The sequence below is a fragment of the Populus trichocarpa genome, chromosome 8, assembly GCF_000002775.5.
Source record: "Populus trichocarpa isolate Nisqually-1 chromosome 8, P.trichocarpa_v4.1, whole genome shotgun sequence".
Taxonomy (NCBI): domain Eukaryota; kingdom Viridiplantae; phylum Streptophyta; class Magnoliopsida; order Malpighiales; family Salicaceae; genus Populus; species Populus trichocarpa.
The window spans coordinates 10,841,213-10,859,594 of record NC_037292.2 but is presented as its reverse complement, the minus strand read 5'-3'; the positions used below and the strand labels follow the sequence as shown (position 1 = coordinate 10,859,594).

At 31.8% G+C, this 18,382-nt stretch overlaps 3 protein-coding genes across 5 annotated transcripts; 2 read left to right on the top strand and 1 right to left on the bottom strand.

The window, feature by feature from the left end:
* Window positions 1-2,575: 2,575 nt before the first annotated feature.
* Window positions 2,576-5,937, top strand: LOC7467511 (meiotic recombination protein DMC1 homolog). 3 transcript variants are annotated; one of them, XM_024606301.2, is made up of 9 exons: window positions 2,576-2,758; window positions 2,916-2,998; window positions 3,338-3,429; window positions 3,510-3,581; window positions 3,669-3,707; window positions 3,849-3,906; window positions 4,032-4,077; window positions 4,195-4,240; window positions 5,576-5,937. In XM_024606301.2, exons 1-9 carry the CDS (start codon window positions 2,742-2,744, stop codon window positions 5,639-5,641), a joined length of 519 nt encoding a protein of 172 aa, XP_024462069.1. In that variant the 5' UTR covers window positions 2,576-2,741; the 3' UTR covers window positions 5,642-5,937. The 3 variants fall into 3 exon arrangements, with proteins under 3 accessions (XP_024462069.1, XP_002312554.2, XP_052311473.1); XM_002312518.4 differs by lacking the exon at window positions 5,576-5,937 and adding an exon at window positions 4,746-5,035 and having other exon boundaries at window positions 2,577-2,758; XM_052455513.1 differs by lacking the exons at window positions 4,195-4,240; window positions 5,576-5,937 and adding an exon at window positions 4,241-4,461 and having other exon boundaries at window positions 2,577-2,758.
* On the bottom strand, window positions 5,794-8,172 carry LOC7473432 (stem-specific protein TSJT1). Its single transcript, XM_002311609.4, has 4 exons — window positions 7,868-8,172; window positions 7,107-7,347; window positions 6,861-6,981; window positions 5,794-6,239 (listed from the first exon to the last, which is right to left on the bottom strand). The coding sequence occupies exons 1-4, from the start codon at window positions 8,068-8,070 to the stop codon at window positions 6,049-6,051; spliced, it is 756 nt and encodes a 251-aa protein (XP_002311645.2). The 5' UTR covers window positions 8,071-8,172; the 3' UTR covers window positions 5,794-6,048.
* A 4,414-nt stretch (window positions 8,173-12,586) lies between these two features.
* LOC7473431 (perakine reductase-like) lies at window positions 12,587-17,377 on the top strand. Its single transcript, XM_052455512.1, has 7 exons — window positions 12,587-12,908; window positions 14,192-14,362; window positions 15,482-15,685; window positions 15,910-16,082; window positions 16,272-16,368; window positions 16,478-16,631; window positions 16,832-17,377. The coding sequence occupies exons 1-7, from the start codon at window positions 12,849-12,851 to the stop codon at window positions 17,005-17,007; spliced, it is 1,035 nt and encodes a 344-aa protein (XP_052311472.1). The 5' UTR covers window positions 12,587-12,848; the 3' UTR covers window positions 17,008-17,377.
* The last annotated feature ends 1,005 nt before the right edge of the window (window positions 17,378-18,382 follow it).

Sequence of the window (18,382 nt, the reverse complement as noted above, 5' to 3'; positions counted from 1 at the left end):
AATTGGTCAAACTCTGAGTTTACTTTCTAAAAGTCACTAGTTCGAGTTCCATAAACCTCAGGATCACTTAAGGTTTACATGGTTGTTAACTTCAGAACCTCTAAGATTAATTGAAATGCACGTAAATTAGCCCGAATACTTACGTTAATAAAATAAAAACAGTATAAATATAAACTTTTCTTCTGATCCATCCTGGAGGCCAAATCAAACCCAGTCGCCCTCCTCCCCCAAGCTTTCTCTCGATCTCAGTTCTGTCGTCTCCCCTTCTCTCATTTCTATCTTTTCCTGTCTTCTCCACTGGAAATGGATGAAACAAGGGAGAGGGTGAATATGTGCCAACAACCCTTAACCTGTAGAAAGCTTTCTTTTTGCCATCTTTGTCAGGTAGTGGGTGTCATTGTTTTCCCATATTATTGAAGTTGCTTACGGGTCCATCTTTGCTGACAGTTGGGGGACACAGGGATACCCCCTTCTTCTCTATTCATTATTATCATCCTCCCTCCTGTATGATCGGCAATCCCATATTCTTGGGGGACACAGCTTGGTTTAATGGTGTTCTTGGGAAAAATAGGGGCTGATCACAAATGCAAGGAAACAAAAATAATGGGTATTGTTGTTTTTTTGGGGAAGGTTGAAGATGATGTCTGTTTCTTTGGCTTGCTGGAGAGAAAAATGATGGCTGGTTCGGTTTTTTCCAGTTTTTTACTTGTAACAAACGAATCAATTTGAAATTGACTGGTTTTAACTGATTTTAGTTTTTAATTTTAAAAAATAATTTTAATTTAGTTATTTTTTAAATAAAAACCGAAACAAAAAACATAAAAACCTCTATCCACCAGTTCAAAATAAATTCAATTGTTTCGATGAATTAATATTAAAAATATATATTTTTAAAATATTATTTTAATATATTTTTAAATAAAAATTATTTTTAAAAATAATTGTTATCTCAATCTAGAATGGTGTTTAAAATTTTATTTTAAAAATACTTTTTTTTTTTCACTCTCCGGAAAGACTTCACTGCTCAACACAAGTCTTTGTATTTAATTAACATTAATCAAATACACATTCATTTACTGGACTCGTTGAGAACGGGAAGAAGATCAAGTTGATGGTAGTCTTCTTGATTTTGCTGGGTGTTAATTTCTTGAAGAGGGAAGACAAAAAAATGACGAAGAAGCGTTGGGTATTTAGGTCAGATTGATATTATGGTAGCAATTGTTGTTCAAAGTATTTTTTATTTAAAAATAAATTAAAATAATATATTTTTTATTTTTTTAAAATTATTTTTGAAATCAATACATCAAAACATATAAAAACATAAAAAAATAATTTTTAACAAAAAAAATTTAAAATTTAAAAGAACGAGTTTTAACCGCCTTCTCAAAGGTAGCTTAGAGGGTATTGGAAGTATCATAATGATTGTTTTTCAAAATATTTTTTGTTTAGAAATGTATTAAAATAATATTTTTTTATTTTTTAAAAATTATTTTTGATATCAATACATCAAAATATCTAAATTATAAAAATATTTAAATTTAAATAAATTATATTTTTTAAAATTTTCATAAAATATAATTTAAACCATGTTTCGTTACCTCAGTGGCTTGCTACGCATAAGACTAGCTAGTGATCAGGATAAGTTCGATGATTGAACGGGATTTAGTTGGAAATAGCAATATAAATGATTAAATGATATGATAGATCAGTTAAATTGGAGAAGCGAAAAAAATAATGGATTGGGGATGAGGGCAAATTGGTTAAATGATATATTTACACTGTCTCAATTGAAATAAATTCTATAATTTTCTTACCTATTCCAAATAAAAAAAATTAATTAGGAAATCAATTCAATTCATTCTATTATTATTATTATTATTATAATAATAATAATAATAATAGTTATGGTTTTTTAAAGTATATTTTATTTAGAAATATATTAAAATATTTTTTTTTATTTTTAAAATTATTTTTTGCATGAGCATATCAAAACGATATAAAAACATAAAAAAATTAATTTACAGAAAAAATAACAAAATTTAAATTTTTTCAAAAACGCTGTTTATTTTTGTGTTTTATAAATACTTTTAAAAAAAAATTATTTTTTTTATTTGATTCAAATTAATATTTTTTATGCTTTCATATCAAGTATTGATGTTAAAAATAAATTCTAAAAAATAAAAAATATTATTTCAATGTATTTGTAAATAAAAAACACTTTAAAAAACAACCGCTACTATAATATCAAACGAATTTAGACTCCGTTTATTTTTACGTTTCAAAAGTATTTTTTTTTAAAAAATTTTTTTTACTTTAAATTATTTATTTATTAATAATTTTATATCGTTTTAATATTTTAATGTAAAAAATAAATTTTAAATATATAAAACACACTTTTAACAAATAACGATCATCGCAATACCAAATGGGTTGTTAATAGAATTGGTTCCAAACGGAACAGCATAACCGCTCTTCTACACTAGTGATAATAAATAGAAAAACAACGAAGAGCCAAACGGACGGCAACGGATTGAAATAATAACGGATCTCAACCGTCAGTGTGAAATAAAAATTAAAAAAACCTCCCTGAAATCAGATTCCCGCCTCCTTAAATCCATGCCGATCACTCACACATCTCGCCTTTCAAATCAAAATCTCTCTCTCTCTCTCATCTCACTCTTTCTCTATAACAAATTAACAAACACTAAAGTTGAAGTTTCTTCTACTGCAAACCAGCGAAGATGACCGCTACTCTTAAGTAAGTCTAGTCGATTAAGCTAATAGTACTTTCTCCCTCCTCTGATCTTTAATTGTAGTATCATTGGATTGATTGATTGGCTGATCAGAGACATAATCAGTAGTAGTAATTATTACTAGTTCCTAAATTTGTCTGTGCACGTGATGGTTGTTTTTAGAGCTGAAGAGCAAAACCAGCTACAGCTGGTGGAGCGAGAAGAAATGGATGACGAAGACGATTTGTTCGAAGCCATCGACAAGTGTAAGCTACAAATTATGAGCTCTCTTTCTCTCTCTGCGTCACCGATTGTTTTTTCCTTTCGATTCTCGACTTTCTTCGCCTTTTCTGCTTGCTTGTGTTGATTCATGTGCAAATGATGATCTGCCTTCTGTGCTTTTGTTGATTCTTAAATAGCAACTCCAATTTCACTCATATATCATTGTTTTCTGTTCATCAACTTCGACTCTCGATTTCGCTCCGCCTTCATATTCAGTGCAATATTGTCGATGAATTTCACTTGATTTACTTTGAAGATTTAACTTAATTATATTTTATTGCTCAATGCCCAGTCTCCTTGTTTGTAAATTGTGATGTATGCAGTGATCAATCAAGGTATTAATGCTGGAGATGTCAAGAAGCTTCAAGATGCAGGCATTTACACTTGCAATGGATTGATGATGTTCACGAAGAAGGTATACAAGTTCCGATACTGATCATTTAAATTTTAGGTGTTTTAGCACCATCTGATTGCGATTACCTTGGTTCTATTCAGAACTTGACAGGAATCAAAGGATTGTCTGAGGCTAAAGTTGACAAGATTTGTGAAGCTGCTGAAAAGATAGTGGTCTGTGCTCAGTTTATAGGATATTAATCATCATCTTTTTTTAAGCTTTATTTTATTGCGCTGTTGAATTCATTTTTTTTTTGTCAGAATTATGGTTATATAACTGGAAGTGATGCTCTGCTCAAAGTAAGTTTAAGTTCCTCTTGCTTTTATGAATTGAGGAGATGCTCAAATCACTTTTGATTGCTTTGTTCGAATCATGTAGTTCTAGCTTCTGATTTCTATCACCTTTTTAAGTTTAAACCTCATTATTGTTTTATCCTGCAGAGGAAGTCTGTGATTCACATCACAACTGGAAGCCAAGCCCTGGATGAACTCTTAGGAGGTAGTCTTATCACTTTTAGATTCACTAGAACTGTGTGTTGGTAGTGTATATGCTTTCTGATAATGTACTGCAATTTGTTTCTCTGTAATTGTAATTGGTATGATCATCTTGATTGATTTGAAAAGGTGGGGTTGAGACTTCGGCTATCACAGAAGCTTTTGGGGAATTCCGGTAAGAACAAATCATCATACCTTTTTTCCAACAAATCACAACATTTTCTGTTGGCATCTTCTCACACAACCTAAAATCTGTCTACTTCTACGTTGACCATTGCAATATTATTTTTAGGTCCGGGAAGACACAGCTTGCTCATACTCTTTGTGTCTCTACACAGGTTCCTCTCTCATTTTGCTCCTTAATAAGGTTGTTGGTGTAATGTCTGTGGCTGTGGTGTCTATACTAAATGAGAATATTAGTTCTTACTTATCAGTGCTGTTAAAATATTATAATAGATGATGCTGTTTCAAGGAAAATTGGAATTGTCTTCAATTAAAAAATGTACTATTCAGTTTTACAAAATCTGATTTATAGAAATAGATAACATTGATTCACCCATCTCCGAATTGTTTCTGAACAAATTTGCCCGAGGCTGAAGCAATATCCTTAAACCTTGATACCATTGGTTTGGCTTTACCTATTGATTTTGGTTTTAATTAATCATGTTTCCATGAAAAAATGATACGAGGTGGTTCTGCTCCGATAAAATGACAAAATGGTGGCTGAAGTAAAATCCAAACTATAATAAGGCATCAGGATATTCTCTGATCCTAATTTCCAACCAAGTGTTAATATTGCAATAGTTATTGAGAAGCTATTCTTAACAGAAGCACGTATTTCAGATAACAGCAGGAGGCATTGCAGATGCAAAGGACTAACAAAAAAGGTCACTGCTAGAGGTGCTTCTGCGTAACCATAGGAGTTAGTAGTAGAATGTCGCCTTTCCCGCTATCTACTCGTAGATAGCAGGAAGGGTTGCAAAAGATGGTATATCTGTTGGATTAAGCTTCCTTCTCTGTGCTCTACATTTATCCTGACCCCCGTTGACCATGTTTAACAAGAGATTTACCAGCCTTTATAAGTAAAAAAAGTGCCAATGATAATATCCCACCTTTCTGGATGTTGTTTTAAATGTTTTTCACATGGCTGTTCTTGTTTATGCTTTGAGTTTCTTTACCTCTTCGGCAAGTGTGAGCCAGACGTAGAGTGTAGCGGCATTCCTAGATTAGTTTTCGAAGTCAGGCCCTCCTAAACAAAACAAGTCCTTTGATTTGATGGCACATCCATGCCTAACCAAACAACACGGGGGCCTTGGGTTACTTGTTTTCATTCAAGCTTTTCTCATGAAACTAGTGTAAAGAGTGGACTATAAAATAAACTAATGCCTTGCAAGAAGTAATGCCATGTAGGTTAACGTCTGACGAGTTAGTTGTTCATAGAGGTCACAGACTCACAGGGACAAAATGTCTGCGCCCAACAGAAAACTCTGCAAGCCTTTGCTTCCAAGCGTGCATCAGTTCTTTTTCTTTTTCTTTAAATCTTGGCCATCTGAGAAACAAATTATTGCAATAGGGACCTTGAAATTTGATTCATATGTTATCTAATTATCTGTTTCATCTCCTATTCATATCTGGCTCCCAAATATTTTATCTTCATTTGGTCACCAATACAGTGCAGCATAGGAGCACATCCAGGACTTTCTGCACCAATCCAATCTCTTCCTTCGTCGATCATTTAGGCCAGGATTTGCCAAAATTTTGGGGGCATATACAGTATGCATAAAAAATGACATCCAATGGAAGAAGCAAATCGAAGAACAAAGAAATACTCATCCAAGTTTCCATGAAAATAGAATTAATTATCAATCAGGAAACTAACATCTTGGAAATCTTTTATGTAATGTGTAAATTTTATTTTATGCTTATTTCCACAAAGGTTTGTGATTCATGTGAGAGTAAACAACACATACAGCAGCATCAATTGTCTTGTTCATTGAAAGACTAATAACAGTATGAAATTTGGGACACATTAGCGCAGCAGCGTCGAGAAAGATGAGAGATAAAGTGGAGGATAGAGGAAAAAGATATGATCCAATAGAAGGCCACCTAATAAGAAAAGCCTTACCATACACGGAGACTTAGGAGCTCAGTAGTTTGAAGACCAGTTGTAAGAACTATCAACTCTTGGCATGCCGACTGATTCCTTCTTAGTCTCCGCATCCACCTTGAAAGTTGCTCCGCAGACCTGGCCAGAGCTGTCCACTCTTGGCACTGGCTTCAACTCATTCAGTGGGTGCTCAAAGCTCCTCAAACCTCCAGAAGTTGTAAAGAAGCATCCTGAGAAATAAAACAGAAACTTTCAGATTATGAAATGGGTAGGTAGAGATTACCTAAGGGCATGAGACAAATCAAAGGAACTCAGCAAAATAGCCTTGTAACTTCGGGAGAAGGGTGCCTCCATCTATCCTTGTGCTCATATATCATAAAGGATCCCATCAATGCCAAGGGAGTTTGAATGGGCCATCCAAAAGTTCGAGGGATTAGAAAACAATAAAGAAAGAAAAATAAATCATCATAGAACTTTCCTACATAAAGCTATATAACCAGAAGGGTATTTTGACCCTAATTTTCAGCCCATCATGCAACATGGAAAGTGAACAGAGCACCTACAACCAAACAAAAACATGAAGAAAGTGGAGGGAAAGAGCATCATGAATATATACTCTTCAAAATTTCAATGCACCAACATTTCCCACATTGCTGGGTTCTCCAATGTACATAAATACTTGTCTCCAAATACACTCGAAGTACATTCCAGTGCCTATCCATGTGTTGTCCTTGAGATTTTTTTGTATACGTCTTCGCCACTCTAAGGACAATTTAACCATGCAAAAAGAGGCAGAGATAGATTGCTATAGATCACAAGCATGAATGATTAAACCAGAATCAAAAGTTTACCTTTAGGGAATGGCGCAAAAGATTTCCCACAGCCTTTCTGCACAATCTGGACATCATCTGAAAGAACGAGATTGCCTTCAGAATCAGTTCCCCAGAAAAAGGGTACGCTTCCATCAGCATCCTGCAAAAAGGTAAACTTGGCATGATTTAAGCTGCTGGTAACAGATAGACGAAGAGATCAGAAATAAAAATTAGAAGGACAACCAACAATACAGGAGAACATTCCAAGCAGAAAGGATCACTTACAGCAGCAAAAAATGTGGCTTTTGAAGTGCTGTCATATAAAATAAAAGCAAATTTCCCTTGGATGTCTTTCACAACCTGATCGGCAGGATAAGGGCCTCGATCTCTGAGAGTTCTGTAAGCTTCAATGACAACGATCACCTCATTTGCAGTTTTATTTAAACCATACTGCTGCTTGAGAACAGCAACATTATCTATGTGGCCTTGGAACAAGCAGAAAATGTCATCCACAACCGCAAATAACCTAGCCAGAGAAAAGAGGCATTACCAATGTTATGCACAGATAACACTAGCTAGAGATTTACAGAAATACATCTTTCTAAATCCTACATAACTCTCAACAAACACATAGCTAAGAAAATCAGACTTGGCCCTTTCTTCCCTGCAAAAAAATGGATTGCAGACCACATTAAGCAAGCCCTTAATTTACATTCGTAAAGGAGTCAAAACTATCAATCCAAGGAACAGATCTAAGTTGCATGATTAAAATAACACACACAGAAAAGTTTTCAAACAATAAATAAATGAATAACAGGATCTACTAAAAAGTCGATAAAAGTTGAAAATTTTTCCAAGCAAATTACCACAAACCATAACACAAACGCGCAGAAAAACTAGTACCAAATTTCTTCAACCTAAAATCCCATAAAGCTAAAACTCAAACATGAACAAACCTCAAGCGAACAAGACCAGATCAATCCCAAAAATCAACCAAAGAAACCAAAACAAAAACATGGGTCACAATTTTAAAGGGAAAAAAATACCTTGGAAGAAAAGGGTTTTGCTTTTCAACAGAGTGAGAAATGAGACCAGAAGTGCCAAGATTGACAGTGACGGAGCCAGGGTGCTGCGAGGCAAAGTGGTTAGCCAAGAAGCCGTCTTTCAATGCAGAGGATGCTGGGGCAGAGTGCGGACTCTGTAAAGCATCAGGGCATTTTGCAACCGTATTGTCAAAAACCGCCAACATTTCTTTTTTCTTTCTTGTCTTTGATTGGTGAAAGGGGAGAAAATGACTGATTTGTGTGGTAGGATTTGGTGAAGGCAAAGAGAGTGAAAGAGAAAGAGGAGAATGTAATGTTAGTGATTGTTATGTTGTCGTTTGCAAGTATTTTTTTATTGACGAAATTGTCCTTACTGTGAAAATTGTACCGAATCAATTCAGTGAAATGATCATTAGTCCTGAAAAAAATTAATAAATTATTTGATTTTATTTATACCATGTTTATTTCTTAAAAAATAATGGTTAAAAAATTATTTTTCAAATTTTTCTGTATTTATTTATCATTAAAAAAAATGATCAACAAAAAACACTTTCCAGTTAAAGAAAAACACTTTCCGGTCAACGAAAAACACTTTTCAGTGGAAAAAAAAATTTGACTTGGTTTTCAGGAAAGTATTTTCTCTTTTGGCTGTGTTTGTTTTCTGGAAAATGGTTTCAGGGAAATCACTTTTCAAACTTTTATGTATTTTTTTGCCATTAGAAAAGTTGGTCAACGGAAAACACTTTCCAGTCAAAGTAAAATTTGGCTTGTAATTTGGACGGAAAACACTTTCCAGAAGTTGTGAAAAATTTGGAAATGTCATTATTTGCTGATTATATAAAATTTGATCCTCAAACTTTTGATTGCAATATATATTTTATTTTGAATATTTATTTTTTAATTTCATCTCTTAAAATTTAATTTTTATATTAATTTTGATCCTTATTTTTATAATTGCTATTTGCTTTTTCCTTATCATTTTTTTATTGAAATTTTTTATGTATCAAATTTGGTCCTCATTCTTTTGATTGTTACTTATTTTATTTGAAATAATTTATAAAATATTAATTATTATTATTTTAATTTCTTCATCTTTTAATTTTTTTATTTTTTATTTGATCTCTATTATTTTGATTATTATTTATTTTATCTGAGATAATTTATGAAATTATATTTTTTTTCAATTTCATTCACATTCAACTTTTTAATTTGTAAGATTTGTTTATCATTATTTTAATAAACTTAAAACAAATAAAACATTAATAAGTTATTTTCCAGTTCATTTTCCATAACATAATCAAACACTGGAAAATATTTTCTAACTTATTTTTCATTACACTACAAAATATCAAAAAATACTTTCCTGGAATTCACTTTTTCTGGAATTCACTTTTCAAAAAAAACTACTTTCCAGTAAACAAACGGGACTTAGTGTAATTGTTAATTCAAATAAGTAATAACTAATTATTAAAAAGTAAAACGTGTCATGATTTGACGTGTATTTTTTTAAAATAGGGTTATATATACACGTGTCATGTGACAATTAATTACCAGTAATTTGGGTTAATAGATGAGTTACATTAAATAAAAAAATGTTCAAAGATAGGGTCATATGCCTTCGGCTATAACGATGGATCCTTGCATCTGAGCATATTTAGCCCTGCGCATGTTAATTGGCCTGTACTCGCTGACATCTGAGCATGAGCTCGTTTATTTCTATGTTTTAAAAAGTATTTTTATTAATTTTTTTATTTTTTTAAATTAATTTTTTTTAATATTTTTAAATTATATGGATAAGCTAATATTAAAAATAACTTTTAAAAAATTAAAAATATTATTTTAATATATTTTTAAATAAAAAATATTATAAAAAACAACCTATCACACTCACAGTCACAGATAATATATAATCCTCGTGGCAAAATTATCTTAAGAGCATACGCTTTTGGTCTTCCTAGAAGTGTAATGCCGCTGATTTATAAAGCAGGCTTTCAACTTTTTATATGCTCCCCGTTCAATAGAGAGGGAGAATTATGTTTCCACTGCAGGTCCATGGTTTTGCATTTCCCAGGGCCCAAAGAAAGCCGCCTCCCAGATGATAGCCATTGCAGATACACAATCCGTCAACATGTCAAGATTTCAGTGTTATAATAGATAGAACCAAAGATGAGAAGAGTTGAAATAAACATGGGCTCTAAACTAAACCTGTAGCATAGCTGAAATGCAAGAACCGAACGCCATGGTCCAGCAGACCATACATTTCTGCAAAAGTTGTCTAAACTCATCTATTATCTTATCAAACTCAGCCTCTTATAGCTCAGCTGTCAATATAACTCAATCAGGGCTCAAACCCTGTTATATGCCACTGACTTGCTGAAGAGACGGCGGATATATACAGCTTGGAGTGTGCTGCCACCGGCTAGTAAGAGGTACTCTCCAACTGTGTAGGCTAGCTATGACACGCCTTCTTGTGCTCTCACTGGCCGCAGAAGAAACAAATGATAGTTAGCAATAAATCTTCAGCAAATTGCTATTGTATGAAAATCGAGCTCATAAGACAGCCTTGTCATGTTGAAATAATGGCATCAGTGTATCCAAAAACTGAATACAGGATACGCTAAACAGGTTTTTCTCAGAATAAAATGACTTTTCTACATCTGCAGGATGGTATTCATGCATATTTATCTTCCCTCTCATCCTAGCCCTATTATAAAATGTTACAGTTTAATTCTTCCCTCTTAACACACGGTCTAAGAAACTCTAGGCAAACAGCATGCCCTGTCGCTGTCAGGATCTTTTACTTTCAAGGCATAGATGTACACGTTTAATCTTTGATCATACTAACTAAGGTATTAACAAAAGCAAAGACAGATATTGAAGTACCGTTGAATTTGAGTTGAACTAACAGCCACATAAGATGTAGAAGGAATAGGAGATGACCATAAATTTTAACAGATGGGGGAATTATTTACACTTCCTTCAAATTCGATCCTGCTCCTCTGCATTAGAATATAATGTTAGTTTAATATACTTTTTAGCTAAACGATTAGTTACCCGTGATATTATTATATTCATGTAAATATATATTTATTATTAATGAAGACTTAATTTATTTTTAATATTCATATAATATTAGATTAATAAATTTCATATTTGATTTATGAATTTAGAATAAAGATAAAGTTTACGAGACAAAAATAATTTGCAAAAGAAATTATAAAATTGTTATAATTATGATATTCCTATTGTATCAAAGCATTGTTCCTAAAAAGTTTCTGGTCGATGCTCTCTTAAATATTGGATATTTATTAGAGTCGTAGAAACTGGTACATATTATGTTTTTTCTTTTAAGAAAGGAAATAACTGTTTTCATAAACTGAGGTATAAATAATATCTAGAACTAATATATAGGTGCATGTCATAAGACATTTGAACTGACCCACATGAAAATTTCATATGAAAAGATCACCTATCTCTAAGAAAAAGCTCATGCGACGATTGTGTAATTAGACTTGACATCACTAAGTTATTATATATAGAAAATGTTATACTTTGATTATGTTACATGTTATCTTAATCGATGTAATTAATGAACAGATATTGGGTATAACATGAATTATATGAGATTGAGTAATCAAGAGAGGATTCATTACTTTAGATGAATTGGAGAAAATATATATTCTATTTGTTCTCAAATAGTATTGACTAAAAAATCATTGGCTAAAGTGGAATGAGATTTGAAAAGAGTTCAAATCTTATTTAAATGATTAATAACTATTTTGTAGAGAACAAACATAATTTAACATAAAAGACATAATCCTTACTTTAATGTTAAATCAGAACATTATTAATGAAAGAATATTAATTATACTAAGAAAACGATCACTGAAAAATTAAGTTAAATCACTAATGACTTTTGTAATATTTAGGGGATTATGACACGTTACTAGACGACGCACCTAATCCTCAAATATAAATTAATTAATTGTTGAATTGATAATACATTAATTTGTTTAATTTTATTTAATTAGAATTAGAATTTATATTTGAGCCAATATATTAGAAACCTGATGGGTCACACACATTAAGAACAATTTATCATAAATTAAACTGAGATGATTTAATTAAGTATGATTTGATTAAAATATATTTTAGAAATTAAAGATTGAAATATAATTAATACATGTATTATATTTCTAGACTTAGAAAATCAAGAAATAACTTAATTGAGTTAATTTCTAAAATTGAATTAATATACGGATATTATTCAAAGAAAAAATTGATATTTTACCAATTTATAAGGTTTTTCAGATTTCTTTATAAATAATAAACTATACCTCTTATTTTTTGATGGATGTATGTTAGATAGAAAAATCTACGTAAGTCATATAATAAAAAGCTATTACTCTAGACATAACAATCATTTTCTTCTAAATAAAAATTTAGAAAATTTCTCACTTATGGTTCATATGAATTACCATTAAAAACCAAATAATTGGACAGTTTTATGATTTGTAGCAATTTAATATTTAAAAAATTATTCAAAATAAAAAAAATTAAATCTTTAAATAATAAATTTCTAAATAAATTTAAATTTATTTAACGAAATTCCAAATAATTTTATTTTATTATTTTTATTTTGTGATCAACTAACGAACCAACAGAACAATTATGATATAACATGAGAAGCTTTGACCAAGGTTATTTGCACACGAAATATAATCCTTACTTGAGTATATTTATCTGTGTCAATCAAATAAAAAAAATCATAGAAGGCGACTAATAAAAGGTTGCAAGTCATAATCAAGGCTGTTTGCCATGAAAAAAAAAATGTAGTAGTTGTTTGCCGGTCTTAATCCTAAGACGGCATCCATCCAAAGTCTGAAGTATAAAATTTACTTTTCACGAGTTAGGTTTTGCTATTCAACATTGTCTGTCATCGTTTTGTTGAAGCATATTTGTTTAAGCTCAGTCTTCTTTTACTATGGAGGAAAAGCCCCATATTCAAATCCCAAGAGTGAAACTGGGCAGTCAAGGATTAGAGGTAAGCTTCTCATTTTACAATTAATTTATTTTGGTCGATAGAAGTGTCAAAGTAGATCTAAGTGCAAAAGTTTTGCTGATTTCTCTTTGTGATCAGTACCTGTTGTGGGTTCTTTGTCCCCAGACTAAGATAAGAGGATAAATCTTGGTACCAACAGTAGCTATAGCTCAGAAGCCTGTATCAATAAAACATTACCATAAACTTGCAGATTTATGTTAATTTGGATTTCCAGTAACCGGATACATATATGATGCATCACTGGATTTGTCCAAGAAGTGGGTTTGCACAATCACTTCCTCGCATGTTGCTTCTACGACTCAAAATCTTCTTCTATTTTATTTTTTTAACAATTTTCCAGATTAATTTCTTCATTAGTTTTATAATTTATGGAGATAGGTGAGAAATTTTCATCAGTAAACCAATAGGTGATGACGGCTGTCACATGACCTCAAAATGAAAAACTTAGCCCCTCCTTTTCAATTTTCTGCTGAATTGCAATGCTTTTTTTTGTGCGCTAAAGAATCCAGATGTTTGTTGAATAATAAGCTGAACTTGCTCTAACAAAACTGGAGAGAAATAAAAATAAAAAATGAAAGAAAGCTGAATAATGAAGAAAGACTGTCGCTTTCTTGCTGATGAAAGGAGTGCGTGTATGACATATGACAAGGATGTAGTAGTCTGGTACTTCGTGGTATTTTTATTTTCAATAATTAGCTCTTGAGCACATGTATACATGGAGTAAATAAGAGAAAACTTCTGAAATGTTTCTAGACAACCAAAAACAATCTTGACACAGATTTTGAGACAAATAAGGGAGGAACCTTCCCTCTTTCGGATAGAATTTTGAGACAGAAGACTGATTAAAAGTTCCACTTGACAGAGGGGCATCTTGGCTTGTGACAAACTGTAGTCAGTGCAGTGCATTGATATGTCTGGAGAAAACTTGCATCTAAGATTCATGGAGCAATAGTGAATGTTTGAAGTAGAATCATCATAATTACTATCCTCAATATCAGTCTTGATGATAGTCTGAAGGACCCAAAAATCCTTGCAAACTTACAGGAATCAAAACAGCATGCATCACATTTTCCAGATTATAGTTTTTTGGATCTTGTTGGTTATATGTAATTGTAAACATGATACTGGATTAATCCTGGGGAGAGATACGAGGTAAGTTGCAAAAACATTGCTAGTCGGTCAAATGGTCATTATTTCTTGATAACTTAATGGATTGTTGATTCATAATTAAACCAGTGGTTTCCTACTAATGGCGCCCATTGCAGGTTTCCAGATTGGGTTTTGGATGTGGGGGACTCTCTGGAATTTATAATGCACCTCTCTCCCACGATGATGGATGCTTAATTTTAAAGGAAGTTTATTCTAGGGGTATCACTTTCTTTGACACATCGGATTTATATGGAGATCATCATGACAATGAGTTCATGATTGGAAAGGTATTTTTTCCCCCTTATAACGCAAGTTCCTTCCTGAAATTTTAAAATAATTAGCAAGCTTCCCAGGCGATTGAGAAGAAACCATATATCATATCATATGATCATATATAATAGTAAAATAGATGCAATTCAAAAATATATGATTATGACACATGAATTGTTTATATATATATATATATATATATATATATATATATATTGTTATCTATTAAAATATATATTGAGTCTCTCTTACCACATTAAAGAAAAAACATTGATACCAAGTTGACAAAGAGAACCTTTTCAATTAAATACTTTGAATTACAATTCTTTTTAATATAAATAAATTATTTTTACTTCAATTCAATTAATTTTTAATTTTATGCAAGATGTAAAAGCAGAAGAAAAAACATCTCTATACTAGTTTTCAAGTTGTTTAAAATTTTAAGATACTGTCAGAGGTGAATTGTGTATTATTTGGACCCTTATTATTTTTCAATTGAGCTCTTTTTTTTTAATAAAATTACAAAATTACGTTATATAATAGTATTTTTTAAGAAATCGAGAATGATTAAAAATTTAAATTTGATATACATCGAGAAAATAAAAGGTATTTTATATTTTTTAAATTTCTATTACCTTTTTTTTATATATAGTTTCAGGATATAAATTTCCTAAATTGAATTTCAATCAATATAAAGAAAGAACTAATATAAAGTTGGAAAAAACATAAAATACTATAAAAATTAATTATACAAAATTTGAGTTAAAGAATCTTGAATGGGTATGGGATTTATTACTAATTTTATTCAAACACCATTAAAAACACACAAATGAAATTACAATAATATAATCAAATCATTAAATAATATATTATATATATGAATAATCGAAAGAACTAAAATTATGTCATTCCGCAACAACATGAGGGCATATAACTAGTTTTTAAAGAAAAGGGCACCAACTCACTATATTGAAAAGAAAAAAAAGGAAAACAAAAAAGCGATCTAATTCTTGTTCAAGTTCACATGGGCTTAATTTGACTCTGGTAGTCTACAAGTTGAAGAAAAATTGTCCTTTTTGAGGATGTAAAGTACAAAGACACATGTTTCTAAGCTAGTTTTCCCCATTAATTTTCAGGCTTTAAAGCAGCTTCCTCGAGAAAAGATTCAATTAGCAACGAAATTTGGTATTATAAGGCTCGAAGGGTTCCAGTTCACAGTCAAAGGTACCCCAGAATATGTGCGGCAATGCTGTGAAGCTAGTCTTAAGCGCCTTGGTGTGGACTACATTGATCTGTATTATCAGCATCGCGTGGACGTTTCAGTTCCAATAGAGGATACTGTAAGAGTTGTCTATAAATCATTTACAATTGTTGCAATTCCTGTTATGCCTTGCACCCCTTGGCCTTCCCGCTTATTTCCTGTCTGTTTATGGAATCAAGTGCAAAATCTTTTTAAGTAATCAACTTTGATTGCTTGCTTGGTGTTTTTATCAATCTATTCTAAGTTATCAAAAAGAAGAAGAAGAAGAAGCAACCATCAACTTTGATTGTATCTTTTTGGTAGATGGGAGAGCTGAAGAAACTAGTACAAGAAGGAAAGATTAAGTACGTTGGACTATCTGAAGCTAGTGTAGACACGATCAGGAGAGCACATGCTGTCCATCCTATAACAGCCGTGGAAATGGAGTACTCCCTATGGAGTCGTGAAATAGAAGAGGACGTACTTCCGATCTGCCGGTTTGTACTATCGAGCTCTCGATGTTCTGCATAATTTCACCAGACTATACGTTCTTTTTCGTCCATTGCAAATAAACCTTTCCTCTCTTCAATGTCTGGCACTTGATCGAATGTGCTATGGTTTTAGAATATTGAAAATAATGCAGGGCCATCACCAGTTCTTTGATCTTTTCCTGTTTCTTTTCTCAGAGAGCTTGGTATCGGGACAGTGGCATATAGCCCTCTTGGCCGGGGATTCTTTGCTGGGAAGGCAGTTGTGGAGAGCTTGCCCAATGAGAGTACACTGGTATTTTACTACAGAAATATGACTACACACTGTACTCTTACACATAACACATGCTGTTTTATCTTTTGGTGTCGTTATTTTCTTGAACCATCTGATATTCCTGCCGTAGGCTATGCATCCGCGGTTTTCTGCAGAAAATATTGAGAAAAACAAAGTTATATATGCTCGTCTTTCTGACTTGGCCTCAAAGCATGCCTGCACTCCACCTCAACTAGCTCTGGCATGGCTTCTCCACCAGGGAGAGGACGTAATTCCAATTCCTGGTACTGCTTTAAGATTACCATAATTGTTGATTTTATTCGTGACAGATTACACTACAAAATTGATGTCCAGCATCATATAACATGCGGTTCATTTAATGAAGACACGAGCATGATGTAATTCTATAGTTATCGGACGATTCTTGTAATCCTTTTTTTTTCGGATAGGAATACTTGTAATCCCTCTTAGCAATATTTTTCAGGGACAACTAAGCTGAAGAACCTTGATAACAATATTGGATCCTTGGCAGTGAAGCTAACACCAGAGGACTTGAAAGAAATTCTTGATGCTGTACCAGTTGATGAAGTGGGCGGTGAAAGAGAATATAGTGTGTTTTCTAATTACATCTACAAGTTTGCCATTACCCCAGCCCAGTGATTTCTCACCAAAGAAACACATAAACCACTCGACTGTGCACAGTTGGAAAGATCAATGTACAAGTCTGAGTCTTTACAATTGATATCTTGTTGCTTTGAAGAACTATATAGACTGTCGTGGGACGTCTGGGTCGTTTTACGGGATTCGGAATTAGGGAACCTCTGTTTGAAGACTTCACAACGGTACAAAGGGGACAGACTTGGTATTTTTATTCTAACCCAGATTTGATACGAATAAAACAACATAATCGCAAAGATGTTTTAGTCTAAAAAATTTGAAAAGATCTAAATACTGGGTTAAGTTGGGCATGGCCCTGTTTCCTAAATTTTTAAAACAGGGCATTATGTATTGGTCCAAAAATACATCCTCCTTCCTTTCTTTTTCTTTTTTTCTATTTTTTCTTTCTCTTTTCTTCAGGTTGTTTTTTCTCCTAAACACTCTTCTTCTTCTTCTTCTTTTTTTCACTCTGGCACTATCACGGCGATTCCATACATAAATATACTGGGATCTAAAACAGGTGACCTGGATCGTAAAACGTAGGGGTTTTTGACTAATCTAGCAACTTTGTTTCAGTATTATTTAAAGATACATGATTCAATCTTGTTGACACTATATAATTTATTAACAGCAGCTGCTTTTATGATGAAAGTGCTTTTTATTTAAAATAATGTTTTTTTTTTAAAAAAAAAAAAATTATTTTTAATATCAACGCATCAAAATTATATAAAAACACCAAAAATATATTAATTTAAAGTAAAAAAAAAATTAAATTTTTTCGAAAATAATTTTAAAACGTAAAATCAAACAAGATCAAAATAATGATACAGCAGATTTGAGAAGGGGCATCTGCTTAAAGAAAGAAAAAAGAACCATGCATTTGACTATAGTCTAGATAGAAATCATGCCAATACACCAATGGTTTCAGCTTGTACTCATGATAATCAGAGGGCAAGACTAAATGCAATTATACATGTTCTTTATAGAAAATACATTTAAATAAATAATAATTAAAAAAATAAAAATTAAATCTGACATAAAATAAATTGAACTAAAATATTAAGGGATACAATTGAAAAAATAATTCAATTAATAAAATAATAAAAAATATAGAGCGATGTAATTGAGATGATAATTTAATCAAGATAATAATTAAAAAAAACTTAACAATAAAAAGAATGAGAACTAAATTTGAAAGATAAAAAAAATCAAATGAAAGTTAAATTAAAAAAAAAATTCAACTCTGTGAATTATTTAAAATAAAAAATAGCAATAAAAAAAATATGAATCAAATATGAAAGAAACAAAATCAAGGGACGACTATGAAAATGGGTAGGAAAAGGCTTTGAAACCGAGAAGGAGAGAGGAAAAAAGAAAA

What these genes read in the sequence shown, in the direction of transcription:
- LOC7467511 (XM_024606301.2), top strand. An exon ending in CCTGGATGAACTCTTAGGAG is followed by an intron (nt 3,907 to 4,031) that starts GTAGTCTTATCA and finishes TGATTTGAAAAG; the next exon opens with GTGGGGTTGAGACTTCGGCT. An exon ending in CTCTTTGTGTCTCTACACAG is followed by an intron (nt 4,241 to 5,575) that starts GTTCCTCTCTCA and finishes TCACCAATACAG; the next exon opens with TGCAGCATAGGAGCACATCC.
- LOC7473432 (XM_002311609.4), bottom strand. Translation starts at nt 8,070, where the DNA reads ATGTTGGCGGTTTTTGACAATACGGTTGCAAAATGCCCTGATGCTTTA. An exon ending in CAAAACCCTTTTCTTCCAAG is followed by an intron (nt 7,348 to 7,867) that starts GTATTTTTTTCC and finishes TTCTCTGGCTAG; the next exon opens with GTTATTTGCGGTTGTGGATG. An exon ending in TTTTGCGCCATTCCCTAAAG is followed by an intron (nt 6,240 to 6,860) that starts GTAAACTTTTGA and finishes TTTATTTCTCAG; the next exon opens with GATGCTTCTTTACAACTTCT.
- LOC7473431 (XM_052455512.1), top strand. Translation starts at nt 12,849, where the DNA reads ATGGAGGAAAAGCCCCATATTCAAATCCCAAGAGTGAAACTGGGCAGT. An exon ending in CAGTTCCAATAGAGGATACT is followed by an intron (nt 15,686 to 15,909) that starts GTAAGAGTTGTC and finishes TCTTTTTGGTAG; the next exon opens with ATGGGAGAGCTGAAGAAACT. An exon ending in GGACGTAATTCCAATTCCTG is followed by an intron (nt 16,632 to 16,831) that starts GTACTGCTTTAA and finishes AATATTTTTCAG; the next exon opens with GGACAACTAAGCTGAAGAAC.